This window comes from Lagenorhynchus albirostris, chromosome 15 (assembly GCF_949774975.1).
Source record: "Lagenorhynchus albirostris chromosome 15, mLagAlb1.1, whole genome shotgun sequence".
Taxonomy (NCBI): domain Eukaryota; kingdom Metazoa; phylum Chordata; class Mammalia; order Artiodactyla; family Delphinidae; genus Lagenorhynchus; species Lagenorhynchus albirostris.
In genome coordinates this window covers 43,836,603-43,855,260 of record NC_083109.1, presented here as the reverse complement: position 1 = coordinate 43,855,260, position 18,658 = coordinate 43,836,603, and the positions used below count along the sequence as shown (strand labels likewise).

Genomic DNA, 18,658 nt, shown 5'->3' with positions numbered 1-18,658 from the left:
AAATGTAATCACGTGAAGCCTTAGGAGCAGAAAACGCAGCTTTAGTCAGAAAGAAAGTTGTGAAGGGGGAAAACAGGTCAGAGAGCTGCCTCGCCTCGGCGGTCAGCAGCCCGTGTCCCTGTGCTGGGGTCACAGCAGGTTCCAGCCCCTGACGTGCTGCCCTGAGCCTTTTCCTCCTCATCGTCCAGTTCCAGAATTTCCAGGAGTTTCCAGAGCCCCAACTCCAGACCCTGACAGCCCTTGGCTGTAAAACCCACCCGAAGAGAATGCGGCCCATGGAAACCCAGCAGGCGGCTGGGGACGATACAGGTGGACACAGGGTCTAACTCTGCACACAGTCCTCGGCTCTCCAATGCCAGGTCATAGGTCACTCTACTGCCACTGTCCTGCAGCGTGAGGCTTAAAGAGCCACTGGACAAGGGCCTGGCTGGCAGCGGCAGAGCCAAGCTTGCTGTCAGCGCCAGCACTTGCTCCCCTTGAGCAAACCTTCCTAGGCTCAGGTGGCCCCAAGAAGGACCCAGAGGTCCAGGACCACACGATGAGGCTGGGCCAGCACAGCACAGCTGTCCCGACGAGGCGCCCGACCCCCACCAGCCTCTGCTCATGATGCTACCTCTGCTTTCACCCCCTCCTTTCCTGACAATAAAACTCCTATCCCGTCATCAGAGCTCAACGTAAATATCCCTTCTGTGGAGATAGTAGGGATGAGTCCCTGGGGAGCAAACAAGGTGGTGCTGGGAGAGCGGGGGCCTGCTGGGGCATGAGGGCAGCCGGAACTATGGAGCGGCGATGGGCCTGTGCAGAGGTGCTGCCTGGAGCCCCGGGGGTTCAGGCTGCCCCTGGGAAAGGGCATGACCCTCCCCTCGGCTGGAGGATGAGCACCAAGGTCCCGCCGTGGGGCTGGCGGTGCCCTGTGCCCACCAAGCAGTCAGCAGAGGGGGCAGCCGCTCCCTCAGCCCCTCCAGGCTAGCCCCCTGGTCCCAGGCCCGGGCCTCAGCCCCCCTCAGGGCGGTAGAGACAGCTGTGCAGGCTGAGCTCCAGTCTCCATGAGAAGCCGCTGCTGCAACATGATGTTGTGAGTCACTGTCTGGGTGACACAGTGGGAGGCCAAGCAGCCCAGCCCTCGTGGAGTCCCCAGGTGAGGGGCAGCATCCAGCCCACCCAGGCGAGCAGGTATCAGGGCCCCTGAGGACGCTTCTTACCCGCAAAGCGTAAGGGCAAGAGGAGCAGCAGAATCTCGTCCCGTCCCGTCACACCAGGTGCTGCTCCAAACCAGGACCCAGGGCTGGCCGGTGCGGTCAGGCTGAGGGCCCCCGGATCCACACAGAAGAATCACGTGTAAAGAGCTGGCAACTCTGTCCTTCCAGCCAGGTCACCAGACCAAGCAAGGGTTGGGCTGCCAGGTTTAGCACATAAAAATACACAAAATTTGGACTTTATAGAATGAATGATTTCAGTATAAGTACGTCCCATGCGATATTTAGGATATACTTATACTAAAGATTTATTTGTTGTTTCTCTGAAATTCAAGTTTACAGGGTGCCCTGTATTTTAACTGGCAACCTTAGGTAACGGGTGTCAGAAGCCAGGCCAGGCCTTTACGTGACCTCTGGGCAGAAGCTACAGCACTGAGACAGGTAAGGCAGGTTGTGTGCAGTATCTAGGAACCAAGCCCCACTGTGCCTGTGGCACGTGAGTTCAGCTCCACCTGTGGATCCAGGCTCCCGTCACCACTGGAAAGGTTCTCAGTTCTCCTGGTCAATAGCATTACCAACTTCTCCAGCCTCCCAACTGGCAAGCACATACCCCTGATACCGACCCAGCCACAAACTTGTTTCCCATCTGTCAGTCGGGGCCTTTTATGCTGAGGGAAAGGAAAACAAACCTAGAAAATCCAACTAGAATGGTCTTAAGCAGCAAGAGACTGGATGGGAACTCATAACTGGAAAATCTAGCAGCACATGAGCTTCAGGGTAGGTTTGATCCAGGGGTTTGTCACCTGCCACTCCAGGGGCCACTACACCAACAGCCCCGCTGAGATCAAGTCCAGACGCGGCACCAGCATCTTAGGGTGATTCCAGGCCCAGCCTGTGGCTCTTCCCAGGGATGCCCCAGACCCCATGGAGATGGACATGCCGACACATGCAGCTCCCCACGTGCAGCATGTGTGATCATGACGGATGGTTGCAGGCGGCACTGGGTGCAGGAACCCCACCCGCACAAGCACCAAGATCCCCCAGGAGGAGGCCCAGCCTGGGGAGAGTGAAGAGCCCCCAGGCCGAAGATTTGCAGGGTCCCTCCCACCCCACTGAGAACTGTATTTCCCCAGAGAGGGCCCAGGACTGCTGAAATCCATCACCAGTACAGCAGATGTAGCGACAGAAGCAGGGGGGTTCCCAGAGCAGAGGAGGAAGCCCCCAGCCCCCAGCGTGGGAAACGCCGGGCGAGACCTGCTCGTTTCTTGGATCACGGCGCCACCGTGTGGACAAAGTCTGCTCGCCACCCAGCCGCTCTTCGCAGACCAAAAAAGCACATTCCTACCCCTCCACTCAGACAACCACCGTGGACTTTAGAAAATAAAGTACACGCAGGACGTTAAGGTCTCAGAAGCCCATCGGGCAATCCTCTCCTGGGACAACCAGTTTTTTTGTGCTTCTTCTGTACATTGTTTGGGTGCACAAAAGTCACACACACACACACACACAACCCTAGGCTCCTTCCAAGGCCTCCCACACTCCTGCTCTGCAGGGCTCGCTGATGCTTTTGCCAACAGTCGTGCTGGACAGGATGTCGGCTCACTCGGGCCACCATCGGGGACCCCCATGGCCAAGCTGGCATCTGCAGGCTGGCCGGTGCCAGCGTGGCCGGCACGGACAGCCCCAGGCTTGGGGCCCCAGGCCGGGGGCAGGGGGGACGGGGGCAAGGAGTGCAGGGCAGCGGCCGGGACCACAGCGCTGGGCCTGGGCCCCAACTCTGCAGAACTTCGCGCAACTTCTCACCCCCTGTGCCTCAGTTTCCTCAACTGCCAAATGTCAAATGGGGATTTGAGAAAAGTGCCCGGCACACAGCAAGTGCTGGAACATGCCCTCTCACCAACACCGCGGCTGTCATCAGAACGAATGCAGCAACACTTCTGGCGGAGCCCCAGGCTCCCTGAGCCCGGCTGTGGCCAAGACAGGCTGCACGAGGCAGGAAGCTCGGGACCTGGAAGCAGCAGGACGGCTCAGGTGTCCGGTTCGCTCCTCGGGGGGCGGGCGGGGGTGGGGGGAGGACAGCCTGAGAACTGGACTGCTCCAGCCAACCAGCAGGGGGCACAGCGTGGAGGCCAAAAGAAAAAGTCTGGGGGGGGGGGTTGTGAAAACAGATTCCTGGGCCCCACTCATAGAGCCTGATCACGGGCAGAGCCTGAGAAGCTGCATTTCCATCAAGGGCCCAGGGAGTGCTGACTGGGCACTGGGCGGCAGGGGACCACATTTCAAGCAGGAAGGGGTGGCAGGAAGGGTGAGTGATGAACAGACCCGCCAATGAATGAGTGGGGCTCAGTGCAGAGCCCACAACCCTCAGCAGGCCGAGGATGAGGCAGAAATAGTGCACGTACACACCTACAGTCACACACATGCACAGAGACACAGACACATATGAACACACAGACTCGAAAGCAATGTACACTCACACACAGATACATACAGGCACAGACACCTGCACAAATGTATGGGTCAGTGGTCTCCAGAAAAACAAAGGCAGTAGGGTGTGTGTATGTATGAAGACATTTATCACAAGGAATTGGCTCATGGGATTAAGGAGGCTGAGAAGTCCAGACCTAGGACAGTCTGAGTCTGAGTCTGAAGGCTGGAGAAGACCGATGTCCCAGCTGGAAGATAGGCAGGCAGAGAGGATTCTTAGTTCCTGGGCTTAGTTCTATTCAGGCCTTCGACTGAATGGACAAGGCCCACCACGCAGGAGGGCCGGGTGCCTTAGTAAGTTTACTGGCTCCAGCACTGATCTCCTCCAGAAACACTCCTCGTGGACACACATGGGATCATGTTTGACCAAGTGTCCGGGCCCTCAGTGGCCCAGTGGACACATAAAATCAACATCACAACATATATACAAAACACACACAGACTTATACACATCTGCGTGTAAGCACATACACACCTTTCATTCACACTCAGAAAAACACTTCCACATGTTCACATTCAGACACATGTAAAGACTGGATGCACACGCATACACATGACACATGTACACAGCGCACACATGCACACTTCCCCGGGGGCCCGTAACGCTGCTCTAACCCCAGTTCCTTCCTCCTCTCTGGGCCTCTGCTCGCCCCCAGGCCTGGGCGGTGAGGTGCACCATCACCCACATTCACGGACAACAGGGCCGAGGGCCAGAGACAGTGCAGTGACAGGCAGGTCCCGTAACCGCTCTGAGCTCCCCAACCCCCGGAACTTCTGAAAGTGGGAATGAGCCACCGCACTGAGGACATGCAGGAGTGACCGCCGGCTCCCGAGGTACTGCAGGGTCAAGCCGTGAGCACAGGGGAAGCCCAACTCCTTGCCATGCCTGGTGGAGGGCGCAGGCACAGTGGCCGTTTACATTCACGACATCCCCAAATCCTCAGCATAACCTGAGGAACTGAGGCTTGGAGACCCCCGCCCAAGGTGAGCCAGGTGTTCAGAGGTAGAGCCTCAAGCCTCTTGGCTCCAGAGCTCCCACTCCTAACCGTGGGCCTGGTCTAGAGGTTGAGCAGAGCGCCGGGACCTCTAGCCCAGACACTGTTCCTCTCCTTTGCCAGCTCTGAGCCAAAAAGGTTCAAGAATCCATCACTCTTCAGCAAACGCTGTTCCTCACCCGGTTCCAGGCCTGGCGAAGTTCATCCTCTGAACTGCAGTCTGCACCCTGTTTTCCTGCTACTTCCCAGGGAAAGTCACCTAATTCATGCCAGCAGGAGAACAGTCTCCTGCAGGGGGCCAGTCAGACCCCAGAATCTAGGCCTGAGGAGCATACCCTTTGGAGAAGGAACCCCAAGTGCGTGTGCTTCTGAAAATCCCTGCTCATTTTTCTGCTGCAACGTCTCTTCTGTGTGTTTCAAGGGTAGAAAATCGCAAAAGTTTTGCTCACAGCTATCACCTCTTCCCTCCCCTGCAAATAATCGCTGTTTGGAAACTTTTAGAAAGGAAGCGGTTGAGCTTGTAGCTGCTAGATGTGGAGATGAATAGCAAGAAACCACCACCCGCACCCCAGGCAGGCGGTTCGCGGGGCGGGGCTCCCCCAGCACCTCGCTGCCGGCGCCCCTGCTCAGCACAGCCCTGCGTGCAGCCATGCATCCTGCCGGCGTACTGCTGGTCGTCTGTGGCCTCGTCCTGGGTGCCACGGGGGACCCTTCGCAAGGTAAGAGGGGACCTCCCCACCGTCCAGGCGCCGTGAGCTTGACCCCCAACCCCGTTCCCAAGGCACGTTCCAGGGGACCTCACAGCAGCTGCCTTTGTGGGGAGCAAGCTTCGGCAGAGGGGGACTGGGGGGGTCTGGGGACCGGGGACGTGCCTTCTGTCCCCCACCGCTCCAGGGGTCTGCAAGTAGCCAAGGGAGGCCCGCCACGGCCCCTCCACGGAGACAGCGCACAGGGCAGCAGTCAGGCCGTTTCTATTTGATGGTGCACGCTTCCTGCCTCTGCTGCTGCCCTGTGACTTGGCTCGGGGGAACCTAAGTCTTCATCCTTCCAGCCAGGCCAGAGCTGGGGGGAGGGCGAGGGGAACCGCCACCTGTAGGCCAGGAAATGAGGCACAGAGAGGTTAGGCGACTTGCCCAGTAACACAGCCCGTGAGCACCTGCCCCATGCGCACGAGGAAGCTGGTAGCCGGGGCTGAAGTGACCAGCGGGAGGTGGAGGATACAGCCCCCAGGTAGCGACTGGTCTTTGCCCTCCTCCCTCTTTGAAGAGGTCTGGAGCCTGGCCACGGGTGACCAGGTCTGGGGTGCCCAGGCAGGTGCCCAGGGGACAGCCTGAGCCTCTCAGTCCCTGGAGGTCACAGCCTCGGAAGTGGGTGACACCTCAGGACCATCTCACGCACCATGAGGACGGGACATCCTGCCTCTGTCCCCTCCCCCAGCCGCGGTCTTAGCTCACACCATGAAGCCTCACAGGTCCTCTCCTCCGGGAGCTGTCTGTCCTCCTGGGCCCCCTTAGTGCCCAACCGAGGAGGCCACGCCAGGGAAGTGGCTGGACGTTCAGGCCAGGGAAGTGACTCCCTCAGAAAGCCTGAGTGAGGGGCCTGCCATCTCCACCTCACTGGGATGTAACGTTCGTGCCCTCTGTCCCGCTTTCCTAAGCTGCTTCTGCCGGCCTCATTCCCTCCCCTAACAAGCGGGGCAGAGCAGGATTGTGTGGGGAATCCTGGCCCAGGAGGTGCTGGACGCTGGCCGCCTTCCCTTGGCAGGACTGCCTCCCCTCTGCTGGGGTTTGGTGCTGGACCAAACCCTCTCCAACCCAGTCCCGCACCTGCCCCCTCGGGAGGTGGAAGACTGCCTGCCCTTGACACAGCCCTCTGGCTGGCCTGGCCCTCCCCCATCAGGCCTGCTCTCAGCCCCACAGCCCAGATGGAGGAGGGTCCAGAGTCCAAGCCACATGCAGAGGCCTTGGGACCTGGAGCCTCTCTGAACCTCAGTCTCACTGTCCATGAAATGGGTAAACCACTGCACCCCTCAGGCCCTGGAGGCGCCTGGCTGCGGTGGCCCACGGAAGGCAATGCCCCAGGCCTGGGGTGGGGGGCAGCTGCCCACCCGCACCCCTGCTCCTGAGCCTCTGCTGGCCGCAGCCCCTACGCCACACAGATCCTTTCTGCTGCCTCCAGGTGACAGGTGACGGCCCCAGCGAGGGCCTCGGGCTCGAGTGAGTGGCTTGGAGGCCCCTGTCTGGGGGTCGAGAAGAGACAGCTCGGCCCCAGACCCGAGTCCGCCCCTCAGCCCCACGGCCTTCCTCTAAGAACAGATCCTAGAGCCTTCCGTGGTGGGAGGACAGGGGCCCCAAGTGTCGCCACCTGGGTACCTGGCTTCTCCCCGCCCCTGGCGCTCAACTACGCTGACCTGACCCCGGCAGCCTCCCTCCCCAAGCCCTTCAGAACCTAGGAAATTGCTACATCGATTTCTTCAGCCACTATTCCTTCAGTTGAAAATGGAAGCCCTTTTTCAACCTGACTCTCATCTCTCCTGGGAAGCCCTCCCAGTCGGGCTCACAGGGGCCCATCTTCCCATCACAGGCCGCCTGGCAGGGTCTGGGGTCCAGCAGCCATCGTCACCAGTGGCAGGACCCGGAGACCACCCACCACAAGGGAGGCCCACGCCGGCCTGCATCCCAGGGTGGGGGGTGGGGGGGAACTGCTGCATCTCGGCATGAGGGCCAGTGACCCACCCTCTGCATTTTGAGGTTTCTTTTTTCCAGTGGGGACACCCATTTGCCCTCAGAGTGCCACCGCAGCCATTTCCCATATTTGATAATCATGACACCATGGCATGTCCTTTATCGACAAGATCTTCCTGCGGATGGTCTCCTGTATCCCCACCACAACCCTGTGGGGTTGGCGCCATCATCACCCCATTATACAGATGGGGACACGGAGGCTCAGGAAGGCCGAGCAGCCTTTGAGGCAGACTTGGGACTCACTCTGGTCATGTCCCAGTGGATTAAGGCGGGGGCTAACCAGCATCTTGTTTGTGCCGGGGGACACCTATGCTCTCAAAACAACGGGGCTACTCATTAGTCAGAGCCCCCAGAGCACAGCCGGGTGGGTGTGGCCCCACGGAATTAAGGGCAACCACCAGCACACTGAGTTCTGGTGTCACGTGAGGGGGCGAGGCTCGGAGTGAACCTCCAGGTGGGCAGTGGACACCAGCACCCCGCTCTCTGGGCACAGCCCTCCAGGACCCCGCCCGTGACATGACAAGGGCCCCGTGATGCTGGCAGGGAAGCAGCCACCACGAGGAGACCAGCAGGGACACGGTGGGGCAGCCTCCAGTGGGGGCCTCAGTGTTTGGCTCCTGGGCACCCTGGCTCCCTTCTAGGGTCTCCCCACCTCCCAGCCACACACAGGACACTCCTGAAACAGGAAGGGGTGGGGAGCCTCAGCTGCCTGAGCAGCCCCCTCTCCCTTCCACACCAGGGAGGGAGGGGCTGCGCGGCCTGAGGCACTGGACTCTCCAAAGGGCCCAGCACCCCTGGAATCACAGCCAGCGTCCCAGGCTCCAGCGCCTCCTACAGGACATCATCCCACGGCTTCATTTTTCAGAAAAGCAAGTTGAGGGATGTTTACCAAAAACATTTGCTGCTGACTCATTTTACCAGCTGTTCTTTGTCAGGAAGTTACTGTCCTCTCCTGGGACATTTGCTGCATGTTTGGTGGTAATTGGAGGGCAGACTCCATCCTCTTTAACCTGCACAGAAACAGTTAACTGTTGCCGCAACCCAAAGGGCTGCTGACCATGTCCCCCAAGCTCCAGCCCCACCTGCTCAACTGTGGATCTGCCTTGAGCCTCTCGACGTTTGTGAAGTGCCCACACACTGGTGGAGGGAACTGAGTGCCCCAACTGGTGAGGGCAAGCGCAGAGCCTGGCCACCGAAATCAGTGGGGCCAGTGTTAGTTCTGAAGAAGGGGGTGTAGGGACAGGACAGGACAGGAGCTGGAGTAGGAATCACTTGTGATTTAGATGGAAAGTTACTTTTCAGCAAGAAACATCAGAATGTTTCCTTGACGTTTTGCTTCCCATTCTGATCACATGAGGAGAGACTCCTTGACTCCCCTGTATCAGGTTGAATCAGGGAGTGTCGAAGGGGCCTGGGGTGACTTCACAGAAACAGGTGGCCGGGAGTCCACTGGTGCAGCCTGAGCAGCCCAGGGGCCTGCAGGATCCCCAGCCGTGCTGGCTCCTGGAGCAGGTCCCAGCTGTGCCAGGGCAGGTGGGAAGGATCTGCCAGGGGCAGGTCCCGCACTGGTTCCTGCCCACGCTCTCAGTTCCAGGGCCAGCTCCACCGCCCAGGTCTGAGACGACAGGCGCTCGCATTTCTGCCCTGGGAGTCTGCTCTGGCCCCAGGAAAGCTGGGCCTCTGCCGTCCTCCCTCCAAGCCTCGCACCCCTGCACACTGCGCTCACCCGGTGCTCTTACAACTGTGCATCCGGGGGCGGCTGGAGCCCCCGGTCAGTACCCAGCACAGCGCTTTTGTCACCCTAATCTTCCCAAGTCTCCGGCCCCCCATCTCTTGCCCAATCTCTTGCCGTCTTGAGTCATTTTTTTCAAGACCAGCTGAAGAGCTGCTTCTCTCCCAAGAGCAGTAAGGGGCCCTCTTCTCTCCTTCCTGACTCAGCCCGCCCCTCACCAAGGGGTCTGCCCACCTCCCTCTTCCCAGTGCCTTTCTGGGCCTAAGCCTCCATGCCCTGCCTGGCAGGGGATGGGGGAGGGAGTCCGGCTTATTTGGAAACCTCACTTCTCTGCGCCGCCCGGCCCTCCCCCACCCCAGCATGTGTGATGAAGAGTGTTTGTTCCTCCTCACAACCTCTCCTTCTGGTTGTCCTTTCAGTCCACGTCACCAGGCCACCACCTGCCACCAGAGTGACTCACGATCCCCCCCTGTGGCCCCCGCACCCAGCCTGAAGCTAAGGGCAGTCAGGTCTGCCTCGTGCTCTGCTCTCTGCTCCCCTGGCCCATCTCCACGCCTCCTAACTGGTCCCCACCCCCAGCTCCCTCTTTGAGCCCCTTCTGCCAGATCACTGTCCTGCCCCCAACCTGGAGTTGCCCACAGCACCTACTGAGAAATACTTCTTGAGAGAAAAAGAGCACAGCTTTCACACCTAGGTTTAACCCGCCCTGCACTCCTTCGAGGCCTGTTTCCTCCCTGTAGATGGGACCACGGCCAGCCCGGGGGGGGGGGGACCCCTTGGCGGTGGTGGGAGGGGGCTAGCTGGCTGGGGCCCAGGGCCCCCGGCTGCCTGTCTTCTTCCAGAAGGAGAGCCCCTCTTTGGGCTTATTCTGCACCAACCTTGCCCTGTGGACGTTCTGAAGAATCGCTCTGAAAATAGGTTTGACTTTTCAACTTTTTAAAATTAAAAATGGGGTTTTACTGTTTGTTTAGATAACTCTGCTGATGAAACCTCACTTAACTGAAGCCTATATTTCAGGAAATGTAGTTAAAAATAAGCCAACTTCAAGTTTCCTACAACCTCTTTGTAACTTTACCAAAATTGCTTAGGAACTGACATCACACGTTTGGCAGAGACATCATCAGAGGTTTGGCCTCACCTAGTTTCACTTCATTATTTATAATCATGTTAAGTTCAAGCGAAATCAAATGTAGTATACTTTATTTAAAAAACAGGTAGCAGTGGTTACCTTTGCAACACTGAGAGTGAGCTCTAATGTTTCTGTTGTACTTTTCTGTGTTTTTCAAGTTTCCTACCAAACAAGTAAGCTTATAATCAGAAAAAGCAATATATGTAATTTGTACAAAGAAAAAATAGCCGTGGATATAGACCCACAAACACATGGGCGACTGGACCGTCCACCAGGTGGTCCTTCCCGTCTGCTGTTCAGACTATGCTGACAAGCAGAAATCAAACGGTTTTCAAAACAGAAAAACACACTGGACTTCCTGTCGTCAACAGCAGGCCAGCAGCCCTCAAAGCACCAGAGTCAGAGCCACGGGCTCAGGGCCCAGCCAGCCGACCAACCCAGCTGCCGCGTCCAGAGACCTCAGCCACGGCCCAGCCCAGTCTTTGGGGACGTCATGTGAGGGCCGGATTATGGCAAAGGAGACTCTCAGAGACGTTGGGGACAAAGCTTCGTGGGGGAAGAGCGACAACCTCACCTGCTGGGAAGCTCTCATGGGGGTGAAGCAGGCCTCCCAGCTGAGGGGGCCTCACAGAGCCATCCAGAGCTCCATCTCGACCCAGGGACCCAGCTGGGGCCCACCTGCCAGGAGGGGTCCCGCTTGGGCGGGCAGTGCCAGCCCCCCTTACAAACAGGCTGTCGTGAGCGCCAGCGGCTCACCCCCAGGATCGTGGGCCCTCTGCAGATTCTACCCAGACCAGACCCACGCCTCCTCTGCCCACTGCCAGAGCCCCCTCCACCGCTCCACCCAACTGGAGAGGAGACCCCTCAGCGAGGCCGCATAGGGCCGGCTCTGGCCGTCCTGGTTCTCGCACCCGGTGGGGGTCTCGTGTGCCCACTGCCACAGAAGATGTCCAGTTCTAAGGAGGGCTCTGTGCAGACCTCAGGCGGCGGACGGTGGAACCAACCTCCTCCGAAAACCTCGCTCTGGGCTGAAGGGCTCACTGACACCCTGGCAAGACCTCCCCACTGAGTTGAGCTGAGCTGGCATCCACCATGTCTCACCCTCTGCTGTGACCCACGTACAGGCCGGCCCCCAGAAGAGGTCCCAGCGTTCTGGACTGACCCTGGCCGAGGCTCCTGGACACATAGCTGCACACGGGCCGTCCTGCCAGGTGCCTGGGTCCCGGCCCAGCAAGGCCACTGACCCTGACCCCAACCCCCAGCTGAGGTGAAGGTCCTCAGCTGGGGGCCCTGTCTCCAGTGGGACACCCCCGTCCAGCCCCTGAGGAACAAAACCCCCAAGCACTGCCGACCTCACACCACTGTTTTCCTCCCATGAGTCGAGACTTCTTCACAACCAGGGAACCGTGTGTCCGCAATACAGCGGGGTCCACACCCAGCACCCTGGGTCTGCAGTCCCAGCGAGTACCCCGTGAGGAGGGGACCCGGGCAGCACTGACCCCTCCTTTCCACATGCAACACGCAGAAGCTCGTCCACGAGTCTCTACTTCCTGTGGCTCCAGCGGGTCCACCACGTGCTGACCCCACCCCCACTGAATGCACCACAGGTGCTCCCCAAGGTCACGGCCAAGGGAGGCAGAGTGGCCTTCCAGGGCAGCGCAGGGCAGTGGACCCTCCACACCGGCCAGGACGCAGCTGATCCCCGATGCAGGCCGTGCACGAGGCGCGGACCCCACTCTCCACGCGACTCAGTGAAAGAAAACAGCTGAGCTGGCCCCGGGGGGTGGGTCAGCTCCGAGTCACTTCTGGCACAAGATGATTTCAGGAAAATCTGGGGAATTCGTAGAAAAGAGAAGTAATCTACAACCCTAAACCCTCTTCCCATTCTCCCTCCCCTCAGTTTAGATTTTAATATAAAAGTAGTCCGTGACCACTGCAGCAAAACTGAGAAACATAAATTTGAAATCGAGTCACCCCTGAGCCACCAACTAGAAAAGCCACCACCCACCTGTTGCCCAAACACCCCAAAGGAGGCAACACACGGGTGCCGCGGGGACCTGGCAGCTGGGCGGATTCGGTCGAGAGTCCTGGGGGCGGAGGACGGCCTTCGAGCACTTCCCCTCTGCCACTTGCTGGGGACAAGCGGAGGGGTCGAAGCCAGAGGGCGGCCTCATAGGCCAGGGCCGACTTCTCGGAACACCAGGGCTCATCCTGACAGAGGCTCCAGGCCTGAGGGTGGGCAGGGGTGTCCAGGCTCCCGTAACTGTTGGAAACAACCTGGGTTCTGAAAGGACAGAACCCAGGGACACATGCGGGCAGGGACAGGACGGGACCACATCTTATCCACCTCTGCGCCGCCCACCGCACTGGCCCTCGGCTGTGGATGGGGCGACCACGGGGATGGAGGGCAGACGCACTGGGGGGCGAGACATGGACAGGCCGGCAGGGTACACGGCCGTGGGAGGGGAGTACAGGCCGGGTGGGCCGGGCACCACACTGGGAGCAGAGGCGGGAGGCATGATCCCTGGACCAAGGACCCCCCCCCCAGTTAACGTTCTTGTCTGGTTCTGCTTCTCATCCAGATTTTTGTTCCAAGATCCTTAACTCAGGTGTGAAGCCAGGATTTCCCAAGACTATCAAGACCAACGACCCGGACGTCCTCAAGGCAGCCAGACACAGCGCTGAGAGCTTCAACAACTGCAGCAACGACGCCTTCCTGTTCCGGGAGTCACACATCAGCAGAGCCCTCGTCCAGGTGGGGTCTGGGCTCAGGACTGCCCAAGGCGGCCAGAACCGGACCGGGGCCACCAGAGTCAGGCACCAAGGCCGGCGCCGCCTCTCACTGCACCAGGCTCCTCCCGGGCAGCACACAGGGAGGAGGGCGGGCGAGGGCGGCTACCACGGGCCACAAGCTGCCCCACCACCCACCTTCAGGGCTGCCTGCCTGCTGGGCTGCCCGCAGGCCACTGCTCCACGACCCCAAAGCACTTGCGGCCACGTCCCCCAACCACTGCCCCGTCCCTGCAGAAGTGTCACACCCTGCGAGGTCCCCACGCTTCTCAGCGGCCCCATACGAGCAGCCTAGTGCTCCCCCTCCCACGGGGACACCACGAGGCAGCCAGGCCTGGCTCGTCCTGGGTCCCGAGAACACAGGTCAATGAGGGTACAGGACACAGTCAGTGACAGGACGCAGCCACTCTCGAAAAGCAGGGGCCCGGTGCAGCCGGTCAGCAAGCTTCGCAGTCACTGACCGGGGAGCTGGCCTTGGGGAGAGAGACCCACAGCCCCGAGGATGTGTGCTGCCCGACACCACCCCACAGGTTGACTCACGATACTGGTCACCCCTGGGTACAGGATTGGGGGGGGTGACTCTATTATGTCTCTTCTCTTTGGTAACCGCAAACTCTCAGGGCGGGATGCTGTCCCTATCATGGAGGGTGGTCTGCATGGGTATAAGTAGCCAATGTCAGGACTCCAGGGGCCCAGACCCGGGGACTGGGGTCTTCAGCCTCCACCGTCTGCAGGAGCGCATGCCCAAGCCTGGGGGGAGGGAAGTGGGCCCCCAGCTCACCCCATCTCTCACCATGTCCTAGACCCAGTGACCCAGGCCCGCCCTCTATCCCCTCAGATAGTGAAGGGCCTGAAGTTCATGCTGGACCTGGACATCAGCAGAACCAGCTGCAAGAAGACCAGGCACTCGAGCCTGGACAACTGCAGCTTCCAGACCAACCGCACCCTGAAGCAGGTAAGAGGGCTCTGGCCTCCCCACCGCTCACCTCCCCCCAGCCAGCTCCGCAGCCTCGGAAATCACCCTCGGCACTGCTCTACCTGCGAGGTTCTGACCCCACCCCTGAGCAGCGCCCACGTCCACCCCCGACACGGGAGAGCGAGAGGCAGCCCCCCAGGACTTCCCAAACGACACCCCTCCTCGCTCCCACAGGCACACCTCCAGGGAGTAAACACTGCAGGTTTGGGGGTGGGAGGAGAGCAAAAGAAAACTTGTACATAATTGAGAAATTTTATATACACACACGGGGAGAGCAGATGTGGCAAAATTTGGTAATTTGTAAATACATGTGTTGAGTATATATTTTTGAATTATTCTTTCAACTTTTCTGTAGGTTTGAAGTTTTTCAAAATAAAGTCAGGGCAGGGAGTGAATTCTTCAGTAAAGAAAACACACATGCACATGCGTGGGCGCACACACAGACACGTGAGCACACAAGCACACACGTGTACAAACACACACACACACACACACACACACACACGCCTGAGGCAGTGGCACTGGGAACCCACCTCTGCGGCGGGTGAGGTTACCCTGGCGGGGTGGGACGCCTCCGTGAAGGGGGGACTCTCAGGTCACCCTCGTTTCAGACTCTCAGCTGCTACTCTGAAGTCTGGGTCATCCCCTGGCTCCAGAGCTTCAAGGTGCCCGTCCTCCGCTGTCACTGACTCCCGCCTCCCAGCTCCATCCCTGCTGTCGTGGGCCCTGGGAAACCATCTCCTGAGAGCAGAATGGCAGACGGCTGCATTGAACACATCAAGCCTCCTCCCAAACTTAACTAGTCTCCCCGACGCTGTGCACCTAGATTCAGGGTCTGCACAGACAGGGCGAGTCCTCCAGTGGGGATTACACGGGTTCTCGACCCCGAGGGGCCCTCCCACCTCACTGCCCTGAGATCCCAGGCCCTCGAGGAAAGCCCAGAGGGCCATCTTTCCATCTGAATAACTGTCCCTGCACTGGGCAGGGACCAGGCATCAGTGACGTCTTGGGTGAATAGTTAGGAATAAACCTGAATAAAGAACTGATCACCTTGAAGCAATGCCTGCTGCTTGACCTGCTAAGGGGAGAACGGGGAAGTCAGGAGGCCCCCTTCCCTCCACAAAGCCCTGGGGGGCCTCGCCACTGAACCCTACTGAAGACCAAAGCCCCAAGGCCCCCCACCTCCAGCTGCGCTGTCCTCTGCGCATCCCACCCCCACGTTCTCTGCTGCCTGAGGCTCGGCAGCTGCGCCTGGGCAGGTAGGTGGGCAGGGACGGAGCAGATCCCACGGCTCGGCCCGGACAGGGAGGCAGGGTGGGGGACCTGCTGGGCGGGGGCACCGCTGTGGGTGGGAAGGCGGGAAGGGCTTCGCAGTGGAGGCGGCACAAGGCTGGGCCAAGCGGGAGCAGGGGACCCAGACGCCTGCACCGTGAGCCCGGGCGTCCTCGTCCAACTACGGATTAGCGCCAAACGTGCTGTCACCTTTAAAAGAACGACTCGGTAATTCACAGGAAACAGAAAATGTGCATTAAATTCGGCGACTTAGCTCGCTGTCATAAACGTGACAAACGCGAACCCCCAAGTGAAGTTCCTCTGGCTCCTGCGGCGATGAAAGTCACGATAATTCCACAGCTGCCTCCATTTCTGCGGCCACTAATTCAGGGGCAGTGGCGGCCACTGTGCCACGCGAGGCTGGACTCATTCGAGACTCTGAAGGCCCCTGAAGGCAGCCCTCTCGTGAACACAAGCAAGTTCAGCCCCTGCTTGACCCCGTCCGTCAGCAGGACGGCAGGCACACCGGGGTCCAGCACCAGGGCCAGACGCTTCAGGACACACCTGTGGGGCCCCCGTGACTGATGCAGGGGACACAAGCTCTAAGGTCCCCTCCGTCCTCACTTTCAAACACGCACCAGAGCACAAGGCCAAGTGTCTCCTGACAACTGTGAGACCAACCGGACGCTGCCCCACAGGCCTCACATGGTGTGAGAAAGGGAGGTGTGACGGGGAGCAGCCTCATGGCACCCCTGCCCCCAACTCCCCCGTGCCCGTGACAGCGTCACTTACCACAGGGAGTGGATGTCAACCAGTGGTGGCCTGAAGTCCCATGCTGCCACCCAATTCTACCTGTTTCTTAAAACTTACCAGCTTTGCTCTAAGAGGGAATGACTCTGACAGTGGGAAGCTGCACCTTCATCTCATTCACTGTCACTGGGAAAATGTAAAGTTAAGGACACAGGATTCTAAGACATACGGTACCAGAATTATGACCAAGAAGAAGAAACACTTGAGGTCTCAAACTGACCAAAACCAGTCAAACTCCCGACAGACAGGCCTGCCCTGCTCTGTGTTCCAGAGCCTCCCCGCCAGGCCCTCCACCCCTGCTCACCAGCCGTGCAGACTCTGGGATCCAGCTTCAGGGCCTCCACTCCAGATGCAGCCCAGCCCTCCCCGGGTTGCAGACAGGCCAGGCCCTGAGGAACGCAGCCACCCAGAGGACCACTTGCAAGGCTTAGTCCCGCTGCTGTCCCACCTCGGTGCCCGGGACATAGCCACCCGCAGGCCTGACCCCTGGACTGGGCAGCCACCCTGCCTCCTCGCCCCCAGCCGCTTGTGCCCCTAGGCAGGTCCCTCCCCAGCCTTGGTTCCCCCATGAGACGCGGCCACGTCTCTTTATATCACAAAGAGGTCAGTGCACATGAAAACTCAACACGGCAGAGAGAAGGCTGATGACAAAAACCTCAACGCAGGGCCTCTGTCCTATAAAAGGCAGCAACTGAGTCCTGATGGAGTTTTTGTAACGATGACAAAGCAGCACACAGTGAATGAATCACTTAATTTAATTTTAAGATCATGTTAGTAATTCCCATTAGAGTAAATCCGTTTCATGTTTACAACAAAAACCTATCATATATTTAAGCCTAATGAGGCTATATTTTACACCTCATCATGGCAAATTACCAGATAAAATACAGGAAATGACACTTTGAGACAGAAAATCAACATCTGAGTCAAAACAAAAAAAAGACACCTTTGCTGAAAACTGTGAAAAGCTACCAGCTTCTCTGCACTGAGAGCACAGCCCTCAGTTCCCAACCAAGAAGAAATGTTCAGGGTCAGCACGCTTGGGTTCTGTGTTTTCGAGGCAGAATGGTCAGGTTTCACCTTACTATTCCTGCAGACTCGATACACGCGTGCACTGTTGCCTGTTAAAAAGCATTTCCTATGAAGTTACAACACCTGACAGGACACGGGTCACATCACGGCCATGCAGCCAGTCTGACTCTGCTGTACACAGCTATGCATAAAGCTAGCCCCAAGCAGGCAACTCGGAATGAGCCCCCATCAGACACTGACTCTCTCCCCTAAAATGGCGCAGGGCAGGGAGGGGAAAGGAGCTATGAACCAGCACAAGACACAAACGGTTCAAGTCTCACCACGATGTCGGCCATCCTTGACGTTCAATGTCATCCCCTACTCAAAATACTGCCTTTTCAAGTTACAAAGACAATTCCAGAGACACAATCCCTGATGTGTTCTCACAAATACGCAGGAAAGGAAGGAGCAGACATCAGCCCCACCTTGCAGAATGGAAACAGGAGAGGAGTGTCACGTGGACTGAGTCAGCGTGGGAGGCAGGCGGCCACAGGGGAGGCCCCGAGCAAATCTAAGCATGACCCCAGCAGAACGGCCCCTACGACAGGCGGAGGACAAGACCTTACTCGCTGTTAAAGTAGATTAAAGCACAGAAGAACTTCCCAGGCAACACCATCAAGAGGTTAATCAGCAGAAAAGTCCATTTAATTACCATAATCACATGGATCACCCCACAACCGGGATCATGTGTGGACACACCCGTCAGGATATAGAGCAGCGTCAGGCTTGTAACACTAGAGCAGACGCAACCCCAGCACGTGCACTATTCACACCTGGGTCTGGAGTGAGGAACCAGGTGTGTGAACAGGACTCCTGGTGCCCAGCGCCCACCTTCACTCCCCATCCTCTGATCCACACGGCACGCTGTCCATGGAGAAGCCGGTGAGTCCTCTGAGCTGCTGGAATCAACGTGCTCTTCCTCCACACACACCCGGGTCCTTGCCTGCAGAGTGCTGGCAGGTACCCGGGTAGGGAGGGGCCAGGTGCAGCAGGAGGGTGGGAGCCACGGGAGGGACGCCCAGGGCCGAGGCTCGGGTCTCACTTGATTCTGGGGAACGTAGCCGTGCCCTCTTCACCTGCACAGCCCATCCGAGGCTTCACACAAGTTTCCTCTGAGCTCTCTGCGCCCTCCCGGAGCCCCTCTCACAAAGACAGGTATCACCCATTTAACAACAAAGACATCGAGGCTGGCGGGACACAGCCAGCAGCAAAAGCGAGACGCCAGCCGACTCACCCACAGCTCCATCCCCACACCTGAAGCCTGTTAAGTGCACCAAGTCCCCAGGGCCTAAAGAATCACTGCACTTGGGAAGGTTTTTAAGAGACAAGGGACTCATCTTCCCCAGGGCAGATGCAAGGCCAAGTCCAGGTGTCCAGGTAACAGTGCCCCGAGAGGCTGCACCACACCTCTGCGGACCGGCAGGTGCAGGTGGGAAGGGTGTGTCCACGCACCTCC

At 58.7% G+C, this 18,658-nt stretch overlaps 2 protein-coding genes and 1 long non-coding RNA gene across 9 annotated transcripts in view; 1 reads left to right on the top strand and 2 right to left on the bottom strand.

The window, feature by feature from the left end:
* The window catches only part of APMAP (adipocyte plasma membrane associated protein), a 98,153-nt gene that overhangs the window by 52,288 nt on the left and 27,207 nt on the right, over nt 1–18,658 (bottom strand). The gene's annotated exons all lie outside the window — the stretch shown is intronic.
* Nucleotides 5,317–15,105, top strand: CST7 (cystatin F). The gene is made up of 4 exons (XM_060123092.1): nt 5,317–5,397; nt 12,866–13,038; nt 13,912–14,028; nt 14,661–15,105. Exons 1-4 carry the CDS (start codon nt 5,328–5,330, stop codon nt 14,736–14,738), a joined length of 438 nt encoding a protein of 145 aa, XP_059979075.1. The 5' UTR covers nt 5,317–5,327; the 3' UTR covers nt 14,739–15,105.
* Nucleotides 12,774–18,647, bottom strand: LOC132505171 (uncharacterized). Its single transcript, XR_009535292.1, has 3 exons — nt 14,583–18,647; nt 13,614–13,725; nt 12,774–12,999 (listed from the first exon to the last, which is right to left on the bottom strand). It is a non-coding gene; the product is annotated as an uncharacterized LOC132505171 (long non-coding RNA).

Coding starts and splice junctions, on each gene's coding strand:
- CST7 (XM_060123092.1), top strand. CDS start 5,328: ATGCATCCTGCCGGCGTACTGCTGGTCGTCTGTGGCCTCGTCCTGGGT. Junction 13,039..13,911: donor TCAGCAGAGCCCTCGTCCAG/GTGGGGTCTGGG, acceptor CTATCCCCTCAG/ATAGTGAAGGGCCTGAAGTT. Junction 14,029..14,660: donor CCAACCGCACCCTGAAGCAG/GTAAGAGGGCTC, acceptor CCCTCGTTTCAG/ACTCTCAGCTGCTACTCTGA.